At 32.8% G+C, this 22894-nt stretch overlaps 1 protein-coding gene and 1 pseudogene across 1 annotated transcript in view; both read left to right on the forward strand.

The window, feature by feature from the left end:
* Nucleotides 1–22323, forward strand: part of ABCD2 (ATP binding cassette subfamily D member 2) — a 114036-nt gene extending 91713 nt beyond the window's left edge. Inside the window, exons 9-10 of the mRNA XM_051963156.1 lie at nt 10591–10716; nt 16651–22323. Coding sequence (XP_051819116.1) covers nt 10591–10716; nt 16651–16870 — 346 coding nt within the window. The 3' untranslated portion in view covers nt 16871–22323. The remainder of the gene's footprint in view (nt 1–10590; nt 10717–16650) is intronic.
* Nucleotides 16–6599, forward strand: LOC127539135 (aldo-keto reductase family 1 member B1-like; annotated as a pseudogene).
* Nucleotides 22324–22894: the final 571 nt, after the last annotated feature.

Here is a 22894-nt window from a genome sequence, read left to right on the forward strand (position 1 = left end):
GTAAGTACCACATATTATTTTGTTTTTGTTAAACATTATTATTCTTGACAGTGTATCATGAAACAATTTAAATAGATAGAATTATGTGATTTATTAATGTATATAGTACAGTTTATAGAATGTGTATATGTGTATTTGTCTGTATATAGTATATAGAGCTCTTGTTCAACAATATGGCTAATGTTCGGTTTACCTTCAGAGTAACTCTGAAATCACACTACAATGTAGTACTTAATTGACGGATTTTATTTGACATTATTCGCAGAATTTTCTATTTTTAGTCTATTTCTTATTATTTCTTGTCAGAAATTCCGAATTGTTCTTTTGTTGTGATGGTGATTATTTTATTCTCATCATTTTGATGGAATTCAGACAGAAATGATCTTGGGATAAGTCATTATCCTGAAATTAACCAATTGATACTAGATGTTCTAAGAACAATTGCATAGGCAGATAAAAATCTTTGTGGGGTGAAATAAAGCTCATTTTCTGTGATATCATTGCAAATGTCCTCATATGACAGATAGGACAAATGAAATGATATGCACCTCATTCTATTCTCATAATACTTTGACCTGCTCTATTAAGTCTCTAATTTGGAAAGTTTTTCATCCCATATAGTTTGGAGACTATGAATATTTATTATGTTAATATCTACTTTTTGAATTTACCACTTCATTTCAAGAAATTTTAAAAGGTTGTTTGATCTATGTGGTGAGGTAGGGATAGGAAAGTAAAAATGAGCTCTAAGTTGTCAGTACGAAGAGCTACGTAACATTAATCTAGAGACCTAAAGATCAGGAGAAACTGGTGTAGGTTGCAAGTATACATGTGAAGTTGCTCCAGCCCTAAAGTGATCTAGTTGGAGACATTTCTGTCACTTCAGAAGTCACTTGGGATAGAGAATAATGTAATTTTCTAGCATGGAAGGAAGATGTGACAATTTTTAAGTCCATACCTAGAGGGTGAGCAATAGATATCAAGGGAAAAAAGACTGAATTTATCAGAGATACCAGAAAGAAGAAAACTCAATTAAAATTTGTTAGCATAAACAGGTAAATCAACAGGAAACTTATTAACAGGAGGGAAGATCTCTCAAAGACCTTTAAAAGAATATGAAAAATATCTGATAAATATTGTGAGACAAAGGAAAATGAATTAATTCTTAAAAGAAAAGATTCTGTGGATTTCCAAGAGAACATGAAACAACAGCACTGTGTGAATGATTTGAGAGAAATAAGGACCATAAAAGCAGAATTTATAGGCTGAAATAATTGGTAGAATAGAAAAACTTGAATTCGTGATGTCAAATCTTTGTCAAAAAATAGAGAACAATTGATTGGGAATATGACTATATAGAAGTTAAGAACAGTCTGGAAGAAGAGAAGTAAAATGCAATGTTAAATGAATTAGTTGTGACCCAGCTGCTTCTAGAGATCTCAGAGGAAAAACAACTAATTTGAAAAACAAGTGAGATAATTTAAAAATTGTTGGACTATCTAAAAGCCATGATCAAAAAAAGAGCCTCAACATCATCTTTTAAGAAATCATCAAGGAAAAAACTATTCTGATATTCTAGAACCAATAGGTAAAATAGAAATTGAAAGAATTCACTGATCACCTCCTAAAAGAGATTCCAACATGATTATTCCCAGGAATGTTATAGCTAAATTCCAGAGGTCCCAGATCAAGAAGAAACAATTCAAGTATCTTGGAGCTACAGTCAGGATAACACAAGATTTAGCATGTGTCCCAGCCCCTCCTCCAGACAGCAATCCAGTACATGTTCAACATGATAACAATATATGTTAAATCCAATATATACATATATATTTATATAATTATCTTGCTGCACAAGAAAAATCAGATCAAAAAGAAAAAAAATGAGAAAATAAAACGCAAGCAAACAACAACAAAGAGTAAAAATACTACTATTGTGATCCACCCTCAGTTCCCACAGTCCTCTCTCTGGGTGTAGATGGCTCTCTTCATCACAAGATCATTGGAACTGATATCAGTCATCTCCCTGTTAGAAAGAGTCAAGTTCCTCAGAACTGATCATCATATAATATTGATGTTGCCATGTATGATGATTCTGCTCATTTCACTCAGCATCAGTTCATGTAAGTCTCTCCAGGTCTCTTTGAAACCATCCTAGCAGCTTCTATATTCAAGGATCAGAGGACTTGGAATACGATATTCCAGAGGAGAAAGAAGCTAGGATTACAACCATGAATCATTTAGCCAGCAAAACTGAGTATAATCTTTCAGGGAGAAGGTGGGGAGAAATGGATATTCAGTGATATAGAGAACTTACAAGCATTTGTGGTTTAAAAAAAAAAAAAAAGGCCAGACCTATATAGAAAATTTAGCTTTTAAATACAAGACTCAATAGAAGAATAAAAAGGTAAAGAGGAAAGGGAAATCATAAAAGACTTAATAAGGTTAAATGTTTATATTTACATGTAAATTTACATTTACAAGATGATATGTGTAACTCATAAGAATGTTCTCATTTTTAGGGGTAATTAGAAGGAATATATATAAACAGAAGGCACCGCTATGAGTTAAATATGAAGGGATGATATCTAAAAAAATAAAATTAAGAGCTAAGAGAGGAATGTATTAGAAGAAAAGGAAATGAAAGGATAAAATGGGATAAATTATCTTGCATAAAAGAGGCAAGAGAAAGCTTTTACAATGGAGGGTAAAAAGGGAAAGCAAGAGAGAATAAGTGATCTTTATTCTTATCAGAACTGGCTCAAAGAGGGAACAATATTCACACTCAGTTGAATATAGAAATTTATCTTTCTGTACAAGAAAGTAGGAGGGGAAGGGGATAAGAGAAAAGGATGTAATAGAAGGGAAGACAATTTGGGAGATGGGGTAGTTAGAAGCAAAATACTTTTGAGGAGGGGACAGGATGAAAGAGGAGAGAGGGTAGGGGTATAGGATGAAGGGAAACACATTTAGCAAAAATAACAATGAAAAAATTTGAAGCAAATTTCTCTGATAAAGGTCACATTTCTCAAATACATTGAGAATGGAGTCAGACTTATAAAAATAAGAGCCATTCCCCAATTGATAAATGACCACAAAATATGGACAGTTTTCAGATGAAGAAATAAAAGTGATCTATAGTTGTATGGGAAAAATGCTTTAACTATATTTTAAAAATGTTAATTTTTTATTTTTCCCCAGTTACATTTAAAACAATTGCTTGCTTTGTCAGTGGGGAATTGAGAAGAGACAAAGGGAGAGAATTTGAAACTCAAAGTTTTAAAAATAAATGTTAAAAATTATTTTTACATGTAACTGGGGAGAAAATAAAATAAAATAGGGACAGAAAATCAAGCCAAGAAAATAGCAAATGTAGTAGATGAAATCACAACAAAATCAGAAACAAAAATAATAAACATATATCTATTAAAACAATCTATTCTATATCAATAAAACTGAAAACTCAATAGAGAGGAATATCTTTTTTAAAAAATACTCAAATTAAAAGAAAAATAAATAGAGATCTTATCTAACCTGATTCCAGAAAATCAAATAAATGTAAAGGCAATACCACTGGTGGTAAAAAAAAAAATTTTGTAGTCCTTATGGTTTCATGGGAAAATTCTATCAAACTTTAAAAATATAATTTATAATCATACTAAATAAAGATTTTCTCAAAAATTAAGAGAACATTCTCCAAACCCCTTTTATGAGGCAAATATGGTCCTAATGTATAAACCAAGGAATGTTAAGGCAAGAAAAAAAAAGATTGACCAATAGAATTGATATTGATTAAAAATTTAAAAATAAAATACAGTCAATATGTCTGTAGCAATTTATCTGAGAAGTCATCTATTTGACAAATTTGGTTCTATCTAGGAATTAAAGATTAATTCAACATTAGAAAATCAATCAACATAACAAATCACATTAAAATAAGGACACCCACAACCAGATAATTATATCAATATATGCATAATTTTTTTAGTATTACAATATTAATTTTAGCTTTAAAAAACCCCTAAAATGTATATGGATAGAACCTTTAAAAAAATGTTAGCAAGGCATCTAAAACCAAAAGCAAGCAAGGTCAAGTTGTGCTGGGGCAGCAGTTGTTGTTCATGAAGGCCCTTTTCTGCAAAGGTGGAATACCATGGCCATCTTCCTTGTGCTGAAGAACTAGGCAAAGATGCCAGTCCTAGACCTGAGCAGGTCCCCCCCGGGCAAAGTGGCTGAGTCAGTAAAGACTGCAACTGATGTTGAATCAACATTGATTGTGCCCACAATGAGAACAAAGTGGGTGAGATCATCCAAGAGAAGATCAAGGTAAACTTTGTCAAACAAGCAGACCCTTCATTGGCAGCAAGCGTGGGTGCATGTACCATGAGGAAAGCCTGCCAAAAAACTCTGTGACTTGAAGCTAGATTACTTGGATCTCTATCTTGTTCACTGATCCACAGCATTTAAGGTTGGGAAGGATCTTTTCTTATTGGATGACAAGGGCAGCATAGTTCCCAGTAACACTGAGCTTTTTGGATACATGTATGGCCAATGAAAAGTTGGTTGGTGCAGGGTAAAAACCAATGGATTCTTTGACTTCAACCATTTCCAGATTAAGAGGCTCTCATTCAAGCTGGGGCTGAAGCATGAGCCTGCAGTTAACCAGACTGAGCATCATCCGTGTCTCACTCAAGCGAATTGCTAGGTCAAGGACATTGTGGAGGCAGCTTACCCCCCAATTCTTCTAATTGGCCATGGGCTAACCCACAGGACTCTTCTCTTTGGAATGACCCTAAGATCTAGGCCATTGTAGAAAAACAACAAAAAACTGTAGCACAGCTTCGGATCAGGTTCCATATCCAGAGAAAAGTGGTTGTAATGCCCAACTCAGTCACTCTGTCACACATTGCTGAGAACTTTAAGGCATTTGACCTTGAGTTCTCTGACAACATGTTAACTATACCCAGCTTCAACTGTGACTAGGGGGTCTGTGCCTTGGTCAGTGGCACTTTTTGCAAAGATTATCCCTTCAATGTCCCATTTTGAAATTCTGGCTAGCAGTAGCTCAGTGTTTAGTTGATGGTCTCCTGATGCTTCCAGTTGAGCTAACTCATTTTGATAAGAGTATATTGTTCTGCATTGCACTGCTCAACCATGGCCTCTGCTCCCAAGAGCAGGATCAACCATGGAATATCATTGTGAGATTTCATTTTAATTGAATAATTCCTGACTTTCTGGGCCCTCTTCCTGCCTAGCTGGGAAAAATACAGTGTGACTTCTCACTTCCCAGGCGGGTTCTATAAACAAGAATTATTTCACCAACAAATGGTTTTCTTTAAGCATTTTAATAACAAGTATATTTCATCTGTTTGTAGTTATAAACTCTAACTTCTTGCTTTAAATTGAAAAAAAATCTTTAATGTTAAAAAATAACAAAACAAAAACAAAAAAACAAAGGCAAGTATCATATGCAATGAGTATACACTAGAAACTTTACTGGCAAGCACAGGAGAAAAATAATAATTTCCACTTCTTCTGTCATTTGATTTAATTATAGAAATGTTATTAATAGTTCTAAGAGAAAACAAGGAAATTAATGGTGTAAAGATGAACAAAAGGAAGATAAAGATCTTCCTTTTTGTTGATGATTGTTTAGAAAACCCTAGGAAACTAGTAAAAATAATTAATAACTTCAGCAACATTGAATGCTATGAAATAATCCCATTTCCCCCCAAAATTTAAAAAAAGTTGTATAATAATTATAATAATAAAATCCAAGAGACAATAATAAACAAAAACCCAATAGAAAGGAAACTCCCATTCAAAATAACTAAAAAGATAGGATTAAAATATTTGGGACTCAATCTATCCAAAACATACAAAATACTTTTATAGATTCAATTATAATGTCCTCTGTAAAGAAACAAAGAACAAGTTAAATAAGAGTAATAGTCTGTGCTCATGGCTGGACCATGACAATATACATTTTAAAGACACTAACAAAACTAATTTACAATTTTAATGTTATACAAATTGAATTATCAAAGGAATACTTTCCAGAACTCAGTGAAATAACAGCAAAATTCATTCAGAAATACAAAAGATTTAGAATAGTTAGAGAAATAATGAAAAAAAGTAGGTGTAAAGGATAAAAGTATTTTCAGGCTTCAAACTTTATTATAAATCACTAAATTATAAACCATCTACACCACTTGGTTCTGGTTAAAAGGAACAGATAAAACCATATGATTTCAGCTTTTTAAAAATAGGAAGGTAAAGAAGAATCAGAAAAAAAATGGAACTTAGTAACAGTGTCTAATATATTTAAGAACACAAGTTAGGAAAAAAAATACTTGATTAAAAAACTGTTTGGAAAATTGGAAAGCAATCTGACAGAAATTAAACTTAGATCAACACTTTTTGCCACATTCCACAATAAATTCAGATATATGACTTTAACATTCAAGGTCATATCATTAACAAAAAAAAGAAAATAATATACTTTGGGCAGGTATAGGTAGAAGAAGGAATAAAAGCAATTAGATGAGATAAATACACATGTATATCTATATTTGTCACCAACTATACACCCACATATGTATATATGTATGTGTATTTCTATGTATATGTATATATATATGTACTGAATGGAGTTCAAGCCTCTCCTTGACCATGATAGGGAAAGAACACCTTTCTACTGGAACATAAATGGTTGATCCAAGAGTCTTATTGTTAATCCTGGTCATTGGCTTGTGCATCTGAGGGACACAATAGGAAGGGAGTTCCCAATCACTGATATATGAGGTTTCATTTCTTAGCTCTTGTTCTCTTTAGTGAATGCAGGAGGTATTGCTTGTGAAGTTAAAGCTTTTAATTTAGTCAAATGTCCTTTTAAAATCATTTCAAATACTAGTTCTGTTTTTGCTTTCCATTTAGTTATTAGATGTAATTTCTAAAATTTATGTATGTAAAATAAAGATTTTCAGTGACCTTGGGGTCTTTATTTTTTTTATTTTATTTTATAATAAAATTTCTTACAGAGCAATTTCTTACAGAAAATGTTACAGAATATTCCATAACATTCATATACCACAATTTACCCAGCCATTCTCCAATTGATGGGCATCCCTTCAATTTCCAGTTTCTAGCCACTACAAACAGGGCCGCCACAAACATTTTGGCACATACAGGTCCCTTTCCCTTCTTTAGTATTTCTTTGGGATATAAGCCCAATAGAAACACTGCTGGATCAAAGGGTATGCACAGTTTGATAACTTTTTGGGCATAATTCCAGATTGCTCTCCAGAATGGCTGGATTCGTTCACAACTCCACCAACAATGCATCAGTGTCCCAGTTTTCCCGCATTCCCTCCAACATTCATCATTATTTTTTCCTGTCATCTTAGCCAATCTGAAAGGTGTGTAGTGGTATCTCAGAGTTGTCTTAATTTGCATTTCTCTGATCAATAGTGATTTGGAACACTCTTTCATATGAGTGGTAATAGTTTCAATTTCATCATCTGAAAATTGTCTGTTCATATCCTTTGACCATTTATCAATTGGAGAATGGCTTGGTTTCTTATAAATTAGAGTTGATTCTCTATATATTTTGGAAATGAGGCCTTTATCAGAACTTTTAACTGTGAAGATGTTTTCCCATTTGTTGCTTCCCTTCTAATCTTGTTTGCATTAGTTTTGTTTGTACAAAGGCTTTTTAATTTGATATAATCAAAATTTTCTATTTTGTGATCAGTAATGGTCTCTAGTTCATCTTTGGTCACGAATTTCTTTCTCCTCCACAAGTCTGAGAGATAAACTATGCTATGTTCCTCTAATTTATTTATAATCTTGTTCTTTATGCCTATATGGGTCCATGACCCATTTTGATCTTATAATTTTTTTTCCCTTTTGGTAACTCCTTAATTTTATTTTTTATCTAACTTAGGTTTAGAAATAAAGATTTTTTTTCCTATGATTGCCCTATATTAGTTGAAAATATGCCTTTATGTGAGTTAGCATTGAAAATATTCTTACAAAAATAATGATGAATGTTGGAGAGGATGTGGGAAAACTGGGACATTGATGCATTGTTGGTGGAGTTGTGAACGAATCCAACCATTCTGGAGAGCAATCTGGAATTATGCCCCAGAAGTTATCAAACTTGTATCCCAAAGAGATACTAAAGAAGGGAAAAGGACCCGTATGTGCCAAAATGTTTGTGGCAAACCTATTTGTAGTGGCTAGAAACTGGAAAATGGATGGATGTCCATCAATTGGAGAATGGTTGGGTAAATTGTGGTATATGTATGTTATGGAATATTATTGTTCTGTAAGAAATGACCAACAGGATGAATACAGAGAGGTTAGGAGAGACTTACATGAACCGATGCTGAGGGAAATGAGCAGAACCAGTAGGTCATTATACACTTCAACAATGATACTGTATGAGGATGTATTCTAATAGACGTGAATCTCTTCGACAAAGAGAAGATCTAACTCAGTTTCAATTGATCAAGGATGGACAGAAGCAGCTACACCCAGAGAAGAAACACTGGGAAATAAGTGTGAGCTGTTGGCATTTTTGTTTTTCTTCCTGGGTTATTTTTACCTTCTGAATCCAATTCTCCCTGTGCAACAAGAAAACTGTTCGGTTCTGCAAACATATATTGTATCTAGGATATACTGTAACATATTTAACATGTATAAGACTACTTGCCATCTAGGGGAGAGGGTGGAAGAAGAGAAGGAAAAAGTCGGAACAGAAATGAGTGCAAGGGATAATGTTGTAAAAAATTACCCAGGCATATGTTCTGTCAATAAAAAGTTATAATAAAAAAAAGAAAATATTCTTTCAGCTTTGCCTGTAACTGATGCAATTTATCACTAATTGTGACATGACATAATACTGGTACATAATAAAAGGAAGCATTTCTATTATCTGTCCACTACATACATATTTGTGCACATGCTTTAGTAGTAAATGTCGATTATACTTGTAGCATGTATCATATTAATTTTTATGATTTGTTCTTGTATCTTGGAGGACAGGTAAGTAGTAGGATTGGGTTCAGGAAGACTCAGCTTTGTAAGTTCAAATCTGGCTTCAGATACCTACCAACTCTGTGACCCTGAGCACTTAACTCTGCCTCAGTCCTCATCTGTAGAATGAGCTGGAGAAGAAAATGACAAACCACTTTAGTATCTTTGCCAAGAAAACCCAAAATGGGGTCACAAAGATTCAGACACAATTGAAAGAACTGAACAACAATTGGAACAGTACTTAAAAAACTATAAAATTGTGACTAATTACCTGTTGATCCAACATGACAACTAGTGAAAACCAAAAGTTTCTGAAGTGATTGCAGAGCCCATAGTGGTTCAGATCTTGAAGAGAACTTGAATAAGCCTGGAAAAAACCTCTGTAACTGAAAGACACCCTGAAAAAAGTTAATTGGAACTGATGAGTTCTATTCTTCCCAACTCTCCAACTCCTCCCTGCTTCTGATAGTACTGTGGGATATTGATCTCCACCAAAAAGGAGAATCCCCTATCAATGGGCTTTGGGACCAAATTAACACTGATATGGTTCCTTTCTGCCTATTGTCTTCTGTCTGTAGGTTCCATGGTATCTATGGTTTTTGTTTTCTTGCTTATCCCTTTTTATCTTTTGAATGTAGTTTTTGCTTTATTAGCATGATTGCAATTCCTGCTTTTTAAAGATTCATTTAATGCCTAGTAAGAAAAAAAATTTTCACATCCTCAGTTTTATTTTGTTAATATCTTTGTTGATTTTTTAAAAAAATGTGTTTCCTACAAGCAACATATTGTAGGTTTTAGTTTTGTTTTCTTATTCAAAGTGTCACTTTCTAATTTTTCAATACTGTTTGATTCATTCACAGTTAAAGTCATGAGAGATAGGTTTACATTTTTCTTCATCTGTCTCTTTTTTTTAAAGTTATGATTTTTTCCCTTTGGCTGTAAACAGTACAATATTCCTTCAATTACTTTAGCTTATTTTTTGGGGGGGCCTTATTCCCAACGGTTCTCACCCTTGATCTTTTCTTCTCATTAATTATCCATTTCCCTTAGTTTCATCACTTGCTCTATTTTCCTTCCCAAATCACAGTTAGGTTTATTTTAATAAGCAACATGGTAACAAAGATTCAGAAAACAAAATAAGTATAAGAACCTAGATTTCCTCCATTTATTTGCTATGGCTTGTGGTTTTGTCTTTGTGTTTTTCTCTTTGAAAATCTTGGTCTACAAAATCTTCTATGTTCCAATCTCCCCATCTTAGAAAATTTTTGGATAGGATTTTTCTAGGGGGGTCTTTTTTTTTTTTTAAAGAAAAAGATCATACAATTAAACAAAACTCAAAGCTGTTTTTTTGAAAAGGCCAAGAATAAGAAAATTTTAACCACATTGATTAAAATGAGGAAGGAAAATCAAATAAAAAACTGAAAAAGTAAAAATTCTCTACAAACTGCCTTTATTAGAAAACAGTGAAACTTTTAATGATTAAGTCCATGTTGTATGTATAAACTTCGGTAATGCAAATAAAAATTAACCTGTTAATGTTTGTTTTTAAAGACCAAAATACGCATTACTGGATGAATGTACTAGTGCAGTCAGCATTGATGTTGAAGGGAAGATATTTCAGGCTGCAAAAGGTGCTGGAATATCCTTGCTGTCAATTACACACAGGCCTTCTCTTTGGTAAGTTCTTATAAATTATAAAGGTTCCAAATTTGATGTCTTTAATTATTCATTTTGTTTTCAGATTTTTGATGAATGAAACATCTATAGAACTGTTATTACTAACTACACTGTTATATACTAGAGGCCAGGAATTATATTTAAGCATTTTTATTACTTAATTTTCAGGTTTCTGTAAAGATGTATACCAATAATGAAGATAAAATTCCAATTTATATCACATCACAATTTCAAACAATTTTTTGAGGTGATTGTATGTTATTTTTTAAATCACTGTATGTATGTGTTCTGAAAAAATAAAATATGATAAATTTTTGAGATGCTATATGTTAGATTTGGAGAGAACTATAAAATATAATGTACCATTTTTAAAAAGGATAATTGGCACGATAATTCCCTAATCTTTAGAAAGAAAAAAAATTAGTTTTGATATTCTCTCCCAAATTTCTAGGACAGTATTCAAAAGAAATAGCTAATGCCCCTCCCCCATCCAATATAATTGAAAAGAAAGAAAGAAAAAAGAAATTTTTTCAAAAAGATTAACTATACTATAACATTTTGGAATCCCAGGAACTTTATCACAATTTTTCTTTTTTTTATATTCTGCCATTATTCTCATAGTTATTTTGCTTTTTTCTATTCATTTATCATTGATTGAAATATACTCCATAGATAAAGCCTGGAAAATATTTTATTATTTAATATTTATATGCTGAATATTGTGATTTCTCTGATTGCCCATTCCAGTTCAAGATTTGAAATTGTTTATTTCCTTTTACAATACTAGTAGCTAGGGTTGTTCTAACTTGCTGGAGTCCCATTTTCTAGGCATGCTGAACCTCTTTTCACCCTTTTAACTCCAATGTACTATGACACTTGATTGAATTTCATGCCTCAAACATTCAACTATTGAATTTCATGACCCAAACATTCAACTAGAACAATCTCAAAAGTGTATGGCATTTATAGGATCCATTTAAATTTCCTCTTGAAGCCCTCCTAGGCCCTCCTAGAAAAAAGTATGTTTACTTTTGTAAAATGTTGATTCAAGTTAACCCTCTAGAGTATTTTGTATTTGTGATCATATCTCTTCCTTTGATTCATTTCTAAATTCCCCATCTTTCAGACTCCATCTGAAAACAGGGATTTCTATAGGATTTGTAATATAGCCATTTAGCATAAACAACTATATGAAGATTGGTTTAAAGTGGTTCTGTTACCCTTGTTAAAAATCCCTCCTTGCTACCCCACACCTAATATGAGATTGATTTAGGTACAAAATAGAATAAGGTAATATTTTGTTTCAGAATGAACTCTGAAATTCCCCTGCGGAAGATTTTTTTTTTTTTTAAAGCGATTTAGATTATATTCCTACCTTTAGTCTATTCCCTGTTCAATAAATCTTCACACATTACTCAATGACTTAAAAATCTTCACTACATTCAGTGTGGTCATATGTGTCTATAATCCTTATTGTTTAGGGGACTGAACTTTGCAGATAGCTTGAGTTTTGGAGTTCTGAGCTGTCGTAAAACTAATGATAGATATCTTCCATAAGCATAGTACCAATATGGTAAGTCCTCCAAGACTAGGGATTCAGCATGCTGCCTGAGAAGGGGTGAAATGAGCTGGGTTGGAAAAGGAGGTCGAATTTTCTTTCCCATTTAGTAATTTAGTAATCAGGGGGCCCCTGTGCTCCTAGTTTTGGTGAAATATGGAGACTTAGGTTCAAAAAATAATTCAAAAAGTCTTTACTATTTGAAAAACTTTAGCCTTTGGATCACCTATTGCAGATCCAGAGTTACTTCATTTTAAGAACCATTCCATTTTGTTCACATATATATGTCTATACTCTTCCATTAGTGCTTCAATGCAAATAACCTAAAATTGGACATAGAATAGGTTGTGCAACCTATTCTGAAACACAACCTCACCTTTCACATCTTGTTATTGCAGAAACCCCTAACCCTGAAATTGTGGGAAAGGGTTATTGCACCAGATCAGTCTCAGCTCCCAGAGATTGGGACCTTGACCAATCAACTTTTCCTCCAGACCGTATTCTGTTCCTTGCTCCTCCCAACCTATATAAACATTTTATAGTGTTCAGAGTGTCTTTGTCTCTTTGGGTGAGACTACCCTGCTGGTGAACTCAAAATAGTTGGTCCAAAGTGTATTTCTCAGCCAATCTGTTGTTGTTTCCATTTCCAGCATTGGCACAACTCAATAATATTGAAGCCCTGATCTTGATATCAAGGGTACCCTACAATCTGGCTCCAGCCTACCTTTCCAAAAGTGTCTAAGACCACTCCTTTTTTACATATTCTATATTATAGGTAGACTAGACTAGCCTTTGTTCCCCAGCCATATCTTGCTTTTTCACATCTCCATACCTTTGTTCAAACCGTATCTGAAACACATTCTTCTGCCTTCTTTATCCATCATTATTTGTTTAAGTACTTCCATCAGACAGATAAGTGATACAGTCAATAGAGCAGAGGCTGAACTCAGAAAAACTTGAGCTAAAATCTGACCTCAGATGTCCCATAGTTTTGTGAACCTGGGAGGGTCACGTCACCTCTGTCTGCCTCAATTTCTTCAACTACCAAAGGAGAATAATAACAGCACCTGCCTCATGGTGAGGATCAAATGAGATATTTGTAAGGTCACAGATAAGAAAATGTAGGATATATATACATATATATATATATTATACACACACACACACATATACAAGATAAATCAGAGTGATGGGGAAGGGATAGCACTGACAGCTAGGAGAATCAGAAAAGGCAGAGGATAGCACTGAGCCTAGAAGGAAGCAAAGGATTCAAAAAGATGGAGATGAGGAGGGAAAGATTTTCAATCATGAAGGACAGAAGAGTAAGATAGACTATCACATATAAGGCAGCATGAAGACCTTTTCAGCTACAGCTGAGAATGCTTTAATGGGGAAAATAATGTTTCATTATCCTGGAAAGGCAATCTGGCGACAGATTGTGAATAGTTTTAAATGGCTAACACATGAATTTTTATTTTATCTTAGAGCCACAATACAGATCTGATGGATCTTCTTAAGGAGAGGATTAATTAATATGGTTAGATATTAAGACTATCATTTTGGCAACTGTGGGAAGGATATATTGGAGAAGGAAAAGGATGGAGACAAGGAGGATAATTGCAGTAGTTGCAAAAGTTCAGAGAAAGGGATGGATAAGAAAGATGTTTGAGTTAGAATCAAGAGTTAACTGTTTGTATAGTCGAGCTGAGGGGCAATGGAAAAATCTAGAAATTGTGAATTACACTGGATAAAAGAATGATGATACCATCAAGAGAAATAGGGAAGTTAGGGGGAAAAGTGATTTGGGTGGGAAGAAGAGATTAAAATCTGTTTAGAACATTTTGGATTTGAGACATCTATAGTACATCCAGAGGGAGCTATCCATCAAACATTTGAAAATGTGGGATTAGAGTCACAAAGATGAGGTCTAATTGTATAGATTTGGAAACCATTTGAATAGACATGATCAATGAATATATGGAAATTAGTGAAACCCACAAAAGAATAGAGAGACAATAAGAGAAGTTCCAGAACAGTACTCTGAGGTATACTCACACGAGGAAGTGGGACAAAGATGAACTGAGAAAAATCAGTCAGAGGGAAAGAAAGGGAACAAAATAGTGTAGTATCTTGAAAAGTGGAAAGAAGTGAGTTCCAGAAGGAAGGGGGTAATCATTTGTGTCAAATGGTGAAAAGAAATCAAGAAAGATAAGGACTGAGAAAAGTCTGGACAGAGAAATAAAGAAATTTATCCTTTGGACATAATTATTTTTGTACATTATCTTCCTCATTTCTTTCCTTCCTTTCTTCCTCCCATTATAAGAAATTAGCATTTAGATTTGAAAGGAACCATAGAGATCACCTCCCCCCACCATTTAAAAGACTGATATGAGACCTAGAGACATCAAGTGACTTGCCTTAGATCATACAAATAGTGACTGATAGAGTCTAGTACTCTTATAAATTTTTTTTCAGTAAGGTTTGTTTCAAATGTATGTGTGTATATGTGTGTGTGTGTGTGTGTGTGTGTATACATTCATACATATATATTCAGATGTACCTATATTTTGTACTTTCAGTATCTAGTGCAGAGCTTTGCTACAGTAAACTTAAACTACAATAGTAGTTTAATAAAGATTTGTTATTGAATGAATGAATGAAACCTTAAGCCAATTATGTCTTTGCTCTAGAATTCTGAGGTCTTCTAAACTTGGTTTGAATATGACGCAAGCAAAAATGACCTATTTGTGTTCTTCCTGTGTAGTATCAAATTATATTTCCAGAGCTGATCCCAAATCAAATTGACTTATGTTAAATGGCAAAGGAGGGGACTTGCCTCTCATGTTCACTTAAATTCTTTCATTGGGTGCTGTGCTATGAAATAATTGTTTATTTTGCTATTCTGGAATTTGAGTAACATGTTGCCTTTTAGGCATGTTAGTTTTGACATTTTAAAATAAACTGTTAGTCATGAGAATGAATCCCCAAATCTGAAATAGTTTTAGAAAGAAATTTATTAGGCCATTTTATTAGGTCAAATAGAAGAGGAAAATCAGAAGAAAGATTTCCCTTCTTAGATTCCAAGAGATTTACCATTACATAGGATTTCAGAGTACCAATACAGAACAAATTATACTGAATTGTTTATGTAATAGATGAGAAATCATTGGAAAATGCATAGTAAATATCAATACTAATATTTGTGAATGTCAGAACTACTGAAGTTTATTAGATTATTAGATCCTTGGATAGAATTATTTTTTTTATTAGCCACTTTCCTGTGCTTTTTTTCTTTGTGATGTAATTGTATTGTAGGTTATTTGCTGACATATAAGTGAATTGATTTGAGGGAGGGAGGACTGTGCAAGGACACCAGCCCCATTTTCTCCTTGGGAACCATCTGGGTCCAGTAGTCAGCTACAGATCAGAATTACTGGAGATAGCACCAGATGCAGTGGGAGACCTTGGCCTTTTTCAGCCAAGGTTTTTTTTAAAGGTTTTTTCAGTTAAGGGTTTTTTTCAGCTAAGATCTGAGTACCTATTACTGAATAGGTAGTTAGGATTAAGACTAGGTGAGAAAGAAAGAAAAAGAAAGGAACCAATCTGAGAGGGAAGCCCTTCCACAACAATTTCTATTTACCTTCTCTTTGAGGCAATTAAGGCCAAAAAACCCATAACTTGATATTCATTGATATTTCTCATGATAGGATATGTTAGGTAGCATAGCATAGTAAATACAAAGTCAGCCTCATATTCAGAAAGACCTGGGTGGAACTCTTAATCTCTGACATATACTGATTAGATGAACAGAAAGTTACTTTATCCCTTTTTGTCCTTGGCATCTCTCAGGACAATAAATTACTGGTGAGTTGCAGATCCAGGATATTTCCATACCACCACATATCATATTTATGAAATTACAAGTTTGAGGGGGGGGGAGATATTGAAAATACTTTTTTTTTCAAAAGAGAAAAATACCATAAAGTGTATAGTATCTTTTAGAAACATTTCTATGAAAAATGCTTCATTTTAAAAAAATGTTCTGACATATAAAGTATGCTTTTGAAACCCTTCATTCCCTTTTTTTCCCTCCCTGTATAATCTCTCAGGTTTGTACAAATCTAGGGTTATTTCAGAAAACATATAATATTATCAAATGCATTAAAAGGACTTGTTTTACATTCCATAGTAAAACAAATAAGATAGAAACAATAAGTACTTTAAAGAGACAAGAATAAAGATTTTAAACTATCATAGTGACTAGCCTGTTCCAATTTCCCTTGTCTACAAAAATAGACATCTTCCTTAAAGATCTGCCTTCTTATATAATTGTGCAAACATTTTTCTAATGGTATTAATTTAATTTGCTTATGCAGGAAATACCATACTCATTTATTACAGTTTGATGGAGAAGGAGGTTGGCGTTTTGAACAGTTGGATACAGCTATTCGTTTATCACTGAGTGAAGAAAAACAAAAACTGGAATCTCAACTAGCTGGTATTCCCAAGATGCAGCAGAGACTCAATGAACTCTGTGAAATTTTGGGAGAAGATTCAGTGCTGAAAACGATCAAAAAAGAAGATGAAACGTCTTAATTTGTTCTGGTGTGTTTTGAAATTTTCCATCATTGCTGTTGACGCTAATGAGCTCTAAGACACTGTTACAATGCATGCATTGCACTAACTTAAGCACAGAGGGAAAAATCAGCCAAAAAAATGATTTATGAGATTTGAGCATGGCCACAGAATACATTTTGAACTTTAAGAAGAAAATAAACAACTGCATTTTGAAAAAAGCAATCACTATGGATTATTCTAATTTCTAATGAAAGTCCAATTCATCAGCAAAAGGAGACTTTATCGATCTGAGAGGATATAGGCAAGATACAAGACTCTTCAATCTACTTAATGTGCCTACTATATTAAATGAAATTTATTGCAGGCATGAAACAACATAAGGTTTGAATCGTGCGCATAGATGCATAAGACAAAATGTTTACATAGAATTCCAGTCCATTTATACTCCATTGTAAGTTTTATATGGTTCGTTTTTCCTAGTTGCTGCTGAATTTCAACAAAAAGAAAGCAGTTTACTAATAAGAGTGGTTAAAAACTGGCACTTGAAAGCCAAATTATGAAAGTTATGATAAATATCTTCAGTTGTTCATCTATAATTTTAGACTTTAAACAACTTGATGCAGGCATGTAGCATCAAATTAAGTGGGAATTTCACATCCTTTAAGAATTCCTTAATTTCAGATAGTGAATGGCCAAAATGAAAAAGGACAATCCAATAAATGTTTGCTTCAAATTATTTTCTTTGTAGCTACATATAATTGTAATCCAGAAATGCAAAACTTATGAGTCTAATGGTTATATTATAGCAAAAAAAGACATTCCAAAAATATTGGAATGGAAAGAAATAGAAAATTACTTTTCACCATACCTAATTGGCTATGAAATGAAAGTAGTTTGGTTAATGTGTTGAGAAAAAATGGATTTAGTAATGTTAATGTTAATGCTATTGTTTTCTAAGTAACAATGATAAAATAAAAATGAAGGTGACATAATTTGTTCAGTGAGGAACAGGAAAAGGTAGTCCTTGTCCTCATCCTCACCTCCTTAGTTTCCTTCAAATCTCAGATAAAAATCCCACCTTCAACAAAAAGCTTGTTTACACACAGTTGTTTGCATGTTGTCTTCCACATTAGATCAAGAGTTCTTTGAGAGCAGGAATTGTTTTGTGCCTTTCTTTGTATCCCTAACACTTAGCACAGTTACTGGCACATAGTAGGCACTTAAATGCTTGTTGACTATTACATACAAATAATAATGGTCTTCTTGAACCTTAACAAACAGGAGTAATTACTCCTATGCAATAAACATTATTTTTTATCACAGTTGTTCATGTACTTTACAGAATATCTAGGTGACATGGGTTAAAATAATGATAGCTAACATTACAGTGCACTTTAAGTTTTGCAAAGCACATTACATATATGAATGCTTTAGCTATTGATACAAATAAAAGTTTGGATTATTTTTACTTCCTGTAGCTCTTTGATACTCTGCAAATGAAAGAACAGTATTTGAGATTTCTGGTGCTTGTGACACCATGTTGACAGAACAGAAAAAAAATTAGAACAATCTAAACTTTTAGCTTCCTCAGGTTCCAGTGACATATAGAAGTATTAACACCATCTTTGCCTTCTTAGTTGTTAAACTCTAAGTCAAATTTCTTGAATAAAAAAAGAAGTTATTGGAAAAACAAAAATAAAAAAGGTTTCCTTTGGGTTATGATGTCTAATTGTTGTGTCTTCATTACTTCTGATTTTAAGAAATCCAATAGTTTCTAAGCCCTCTGTGTGACATAAAGCATATAGTTTGTATATATTACTTAGCATGTATTTAGCATTTAGTATCCGGAACTATCCTAAGAGGATAAAAACTAAATTATGGCAAAGGAAACTCCTAGATAACTTTCCTGTAACATTGTAAGCCAGTATCTTTCCTGTAACTTTTGCTCAGACCATTGAAAGAATAAGTCATTTGTCCAGTGTCACACAATCAAAATATTTCAGATGTGGGACATAGATCCAGATTTTCTTGACTCTAAGGGAAGGATTGAATTACCATGCTATATTGTCTCTCATTTTGTGTATGTGCTCTCCAAATAATAAAGTGTAACTGCATTATTTGCATGTAAGATTGGATGAGATTTGAATAATACATTTTTGGGGGTGCACTTAAAAATCATTGGTGCCAATTGAAAGTCACCCGCATTCATCATTTAAAGTTTTAGGTACTATGTAAAATATTAAAAAAAAATTGTGAAACATTTTTTGTATCCTATTATTTTCAAACTTGTTTCCTAACAGTGGAAATGTCTTACTAAAAAATAATTTTGTTGGGGTAGCTAGATGGTGAAATGGATAGAGTACTAGCCCTGGAGGCAGGAGGACCTGAACTTAAATCCTGCCTCTGACACTTCACACTTTCTGGCTGTGTGACCCTGGGCAAGTCTTGCCTTATCATATATACATGTATATATGTATACACACACATATATTCTAATAATAGTCAAGATGTTTCCATAATATATATTTCTATGCTTTCATTATCATGTTCAATGAAAATTGAGAAAACAACCAAGCCATCTTGGATTAATGAAGGAAGAAATGCAGAGAAGGGGAAACCACATGGAAACACTTTAATGTTCAAACTATTCCCTGCACATTATCCAAATATTTTTTCAGTAAAGAAAACTTCCATAATGGAATATAAAGTTAGGTTTTTTAAATGATTTTTAAAAATTATAACTTGGAAAGTAAACTATATTCTACCAAAATATTACCCTATATTCCTACAACATTTAGAGTTATGTGAAGCATGGCAGCAAAACAATGTGTCCTCTGTAAAGAATAATATATTAAATCATTCTGGGTTAATGTCAAGTATAATATGTCTTGAAAATTAAGTGAGGTCACATTTGCATGTGGGATACTTTCTTTTGCACATTATTTCTAACATTTAATTTCAGCCCTGCCAATTAAGATACAATTGGAGATAATTTTTATTGGAATTTTTAGTTCCATAAAAATGTAATAATTAACAATAAGATTAACATTAAATATTTTTTTTAAAAAAAGGAAAGAAAGAAATATAGTTGTAATAACTTCCTGATGCATTAACCTAGGAAATCAAATATTTCGTTTCTTGAATTAGAAACTGAACTTATATAAATGAGAAATGAGAGATAAATTCCACTTAATATTATCAAAAATTGTCATTAAATTAGACAGTGATTCTGTGTGAATGACCTCAAAATGTATTTATGACTAATATGTAGTGATTTAATTTCACATCTTTTTATACTTTTAAGTAGCTTGGGGATAAGAAAATTAAAGGTATTTGATTTAGTCACAGAAAAATAATAAATTCTCTAGTTAACTGAGTTAAATTACTATGTTAACTATACCAACACAGAATTTTATTAACAGATTACCCAACACATAACCATTGACACAAAAGACTGTTTACATAGTAGGTCCTATACATTTTTTTTTTACTTAAGTCTTTCTTATATTATTAATTCCTGTGGGGTTTCAAATCTCTTAAATTTTACTGACAGATTTGATCAGCTGTCATTTTAAAACTAGATATACTGAATTTTATGAGATTAGATATAGGTGTACTTGATTACTTTCTAGCAAAGATGTGTGAAAAGAAAATTTAAGTAAAATGAAATATTTTCCTTTTGATTTTTGATCCCATAGAAAAATTCTTCAAATTACAGAGTTGAATTTTTTTAAATGAAAAGATACCTAGCAAGTGAATGACTTTTTGGCATTTGAACATGGTAGTACAAAAATTGAAAATCATCATTCTATAATCATTAGTATTTTTAGTCCTAATAAACAATGGGTTTTTCTTTGTAAGATTTTCTTCACTTTAAGATTATTTAATGTCAATCATTCTTCAACTTTGAGCATTTTCCCCCCCTGAAGCTGAAATCCCTATAAATCTGGTAATTTTGTCTCCTTCCTCTTTTGGTCAGAATAGTTTCAATATGAAATAGATTACATGTATACTTTATTATACTTTAGTAATTGCTAGGACTAATAAGGAAGGGAAAGGAGTTAGCATTGATATAGTGACTACTATGTGCCAGGTACTAAGCTTAGTTCTTTTATAAATATTATCTCATTTAATCCATACAACAATCCTTCAAGGTAGGTGCTATTATTGTCCTCTTTTTATAGTGGAAAAAACTGAGGGAACAGAAGTTAAATGAATTTACTTCAGATCTTCCTACTACAGAGCTTGTGTACTCTCTACTGTACTTCAAGCTGTCTCTATATGATTTGCTAATACAGTATGTTCCCTGAATATTCATTAAGTTTAAAGCTTCAAGGCATGTAAAATTAACTGGTTCCTTTCTTTTTCAATTCTATAACTTCAAATTTACTTAGAATAAGGGCTATATATATTGAGATGACTTTGAGCAAATAAAACAACTACCTTGTTCTGAAAAACCCAAAATGTATAACTAACTACTCAGTGCATAACCATAATTGTATGTATTTAACACATTTTTAGAATATGTACAATCCATAAATAACTTATTCTTTCTTTTCTCTATAAATAGTAAGATGGGTGAGGTTTTCAATAATACTTCTTTATGAAATTTTCATATTTAATGTCCTTTACAAATAGCCTATATAGCAATAAATGTCATTTCTATTTTAAATATTAAATAAATATAATTTCTTTGCTATGTAGTTTAGTAATATTATTTATTTTGATCATGTGAACTACAACCTTATGTATCTAGATTGATTGGAAATAGGAATGACCTAAATACAGTAATACTTGGTTAATCCAAATTGCTAGCTTTGGACCTTTTTGCTCTTTTTGAAAAAGGCATAAAAATGGAAAGACATCTCATCAGAAAACAAATATAATAGAACTTATATGCATACTTGTTTGCACTGTATACATACTAATATAATGTGTATTATATGCATATTTGCATACATACATTTCCAAAATGATAAACATTCTGCCCAATGGATCAAGTAAAAAAAAAAATATCCTTTTCTGCTGGCTAGCTTGCTTAACAAAACAAGTCAACCATAGCAAAGATCCACATAAACAGGGACTGAATAGAATAAATTACATTACAGTCTTTAAACAATAGAGCCAAATTGACTTTTTTCTAGACATCTCCATTTCTGCATCTCTCCCATGCTTGTAATATACTTCCTCCTCATCTCTATTGCTTGGAATTTCTGAGTTTCTTCAAGGCTTATCAGTTACCACTTTCCCCCTGAATCCCTTCATCCCCCAACTGCTGTTGCCTCCCCCCCAAATTATATTGTAACTATTTTGTATGCATGTAGATATGTAATATATGTATGTATGTACATCTCACCTTTTTGGATAGTAAGCTCTTAGAGAGCAAGAACTGTTTCACTTTGGGTGCTGTGTTCTCATCAACTCAGCAAGGTGCCCAGCACAAAACAGGCAATAATAAATACTTGAAAATAGCCTAAATCTTTGTTAGTCATTTTTTTATTGAAATGACTTTTTTTTGGTAGTGAGTACGAAGAAACAAAATAGATACCGAATGAGTGTGGAATGGCTAAATAAATTGTACTGGAAGAATGTGTGGATTCCTATCCAATTGAATTGTTTGTAGAGCTTGTTACTTCAAAGGCCTCTGGGTAGTGTAGGTATTACTAATGTGTTCCCATGTGTGAGAAATGGATATTTCCACAGTTATGAAAATTAAATTGGAAACGGGAAACAAACTAGAAAACAAACCCACAAGGACATAAAGGAATAATCAAGGATGGAGGTGATCTTCCTCCAAAAGATCCTTGGGAGCAGAGACTGGCTTTTGCAAGGAAGGATGGAGGCATGAGATTTGAAAAGAAACTTCTTTGCCTTTAGCCCTCTCCTGTTACCTACCTTCCCCCTTCTAGAATGAAAGCTCCTTTGGGGCAGGGACTGGTTATGTAATGAGGGGTGGAGATTTCATGTCTCCTAACTTCTGTAACATCCAATTAATAGGGAATCGGAAGAGACTTGTGCTTCAGAATAGGAAATAAAATGCTT

The sequence above is a fragment of the Antechinus flavipes genome, chromosome 5 (assembly GCF_016432865.1).
Source record: "Antechinus flavipes isolate AdamAnt ecotype Samford, QLD, Australia chromosome 5, AdamAnt_v2, whole genome shotgun sequence".
In the NCBI taxonomy this organism is placed as follows: Eukaryota; Metazoa; Chordata; class Mammalia; order Dasyuromorphia; family Dasyuridae; genus Antechinus; species Antechinus flavipes.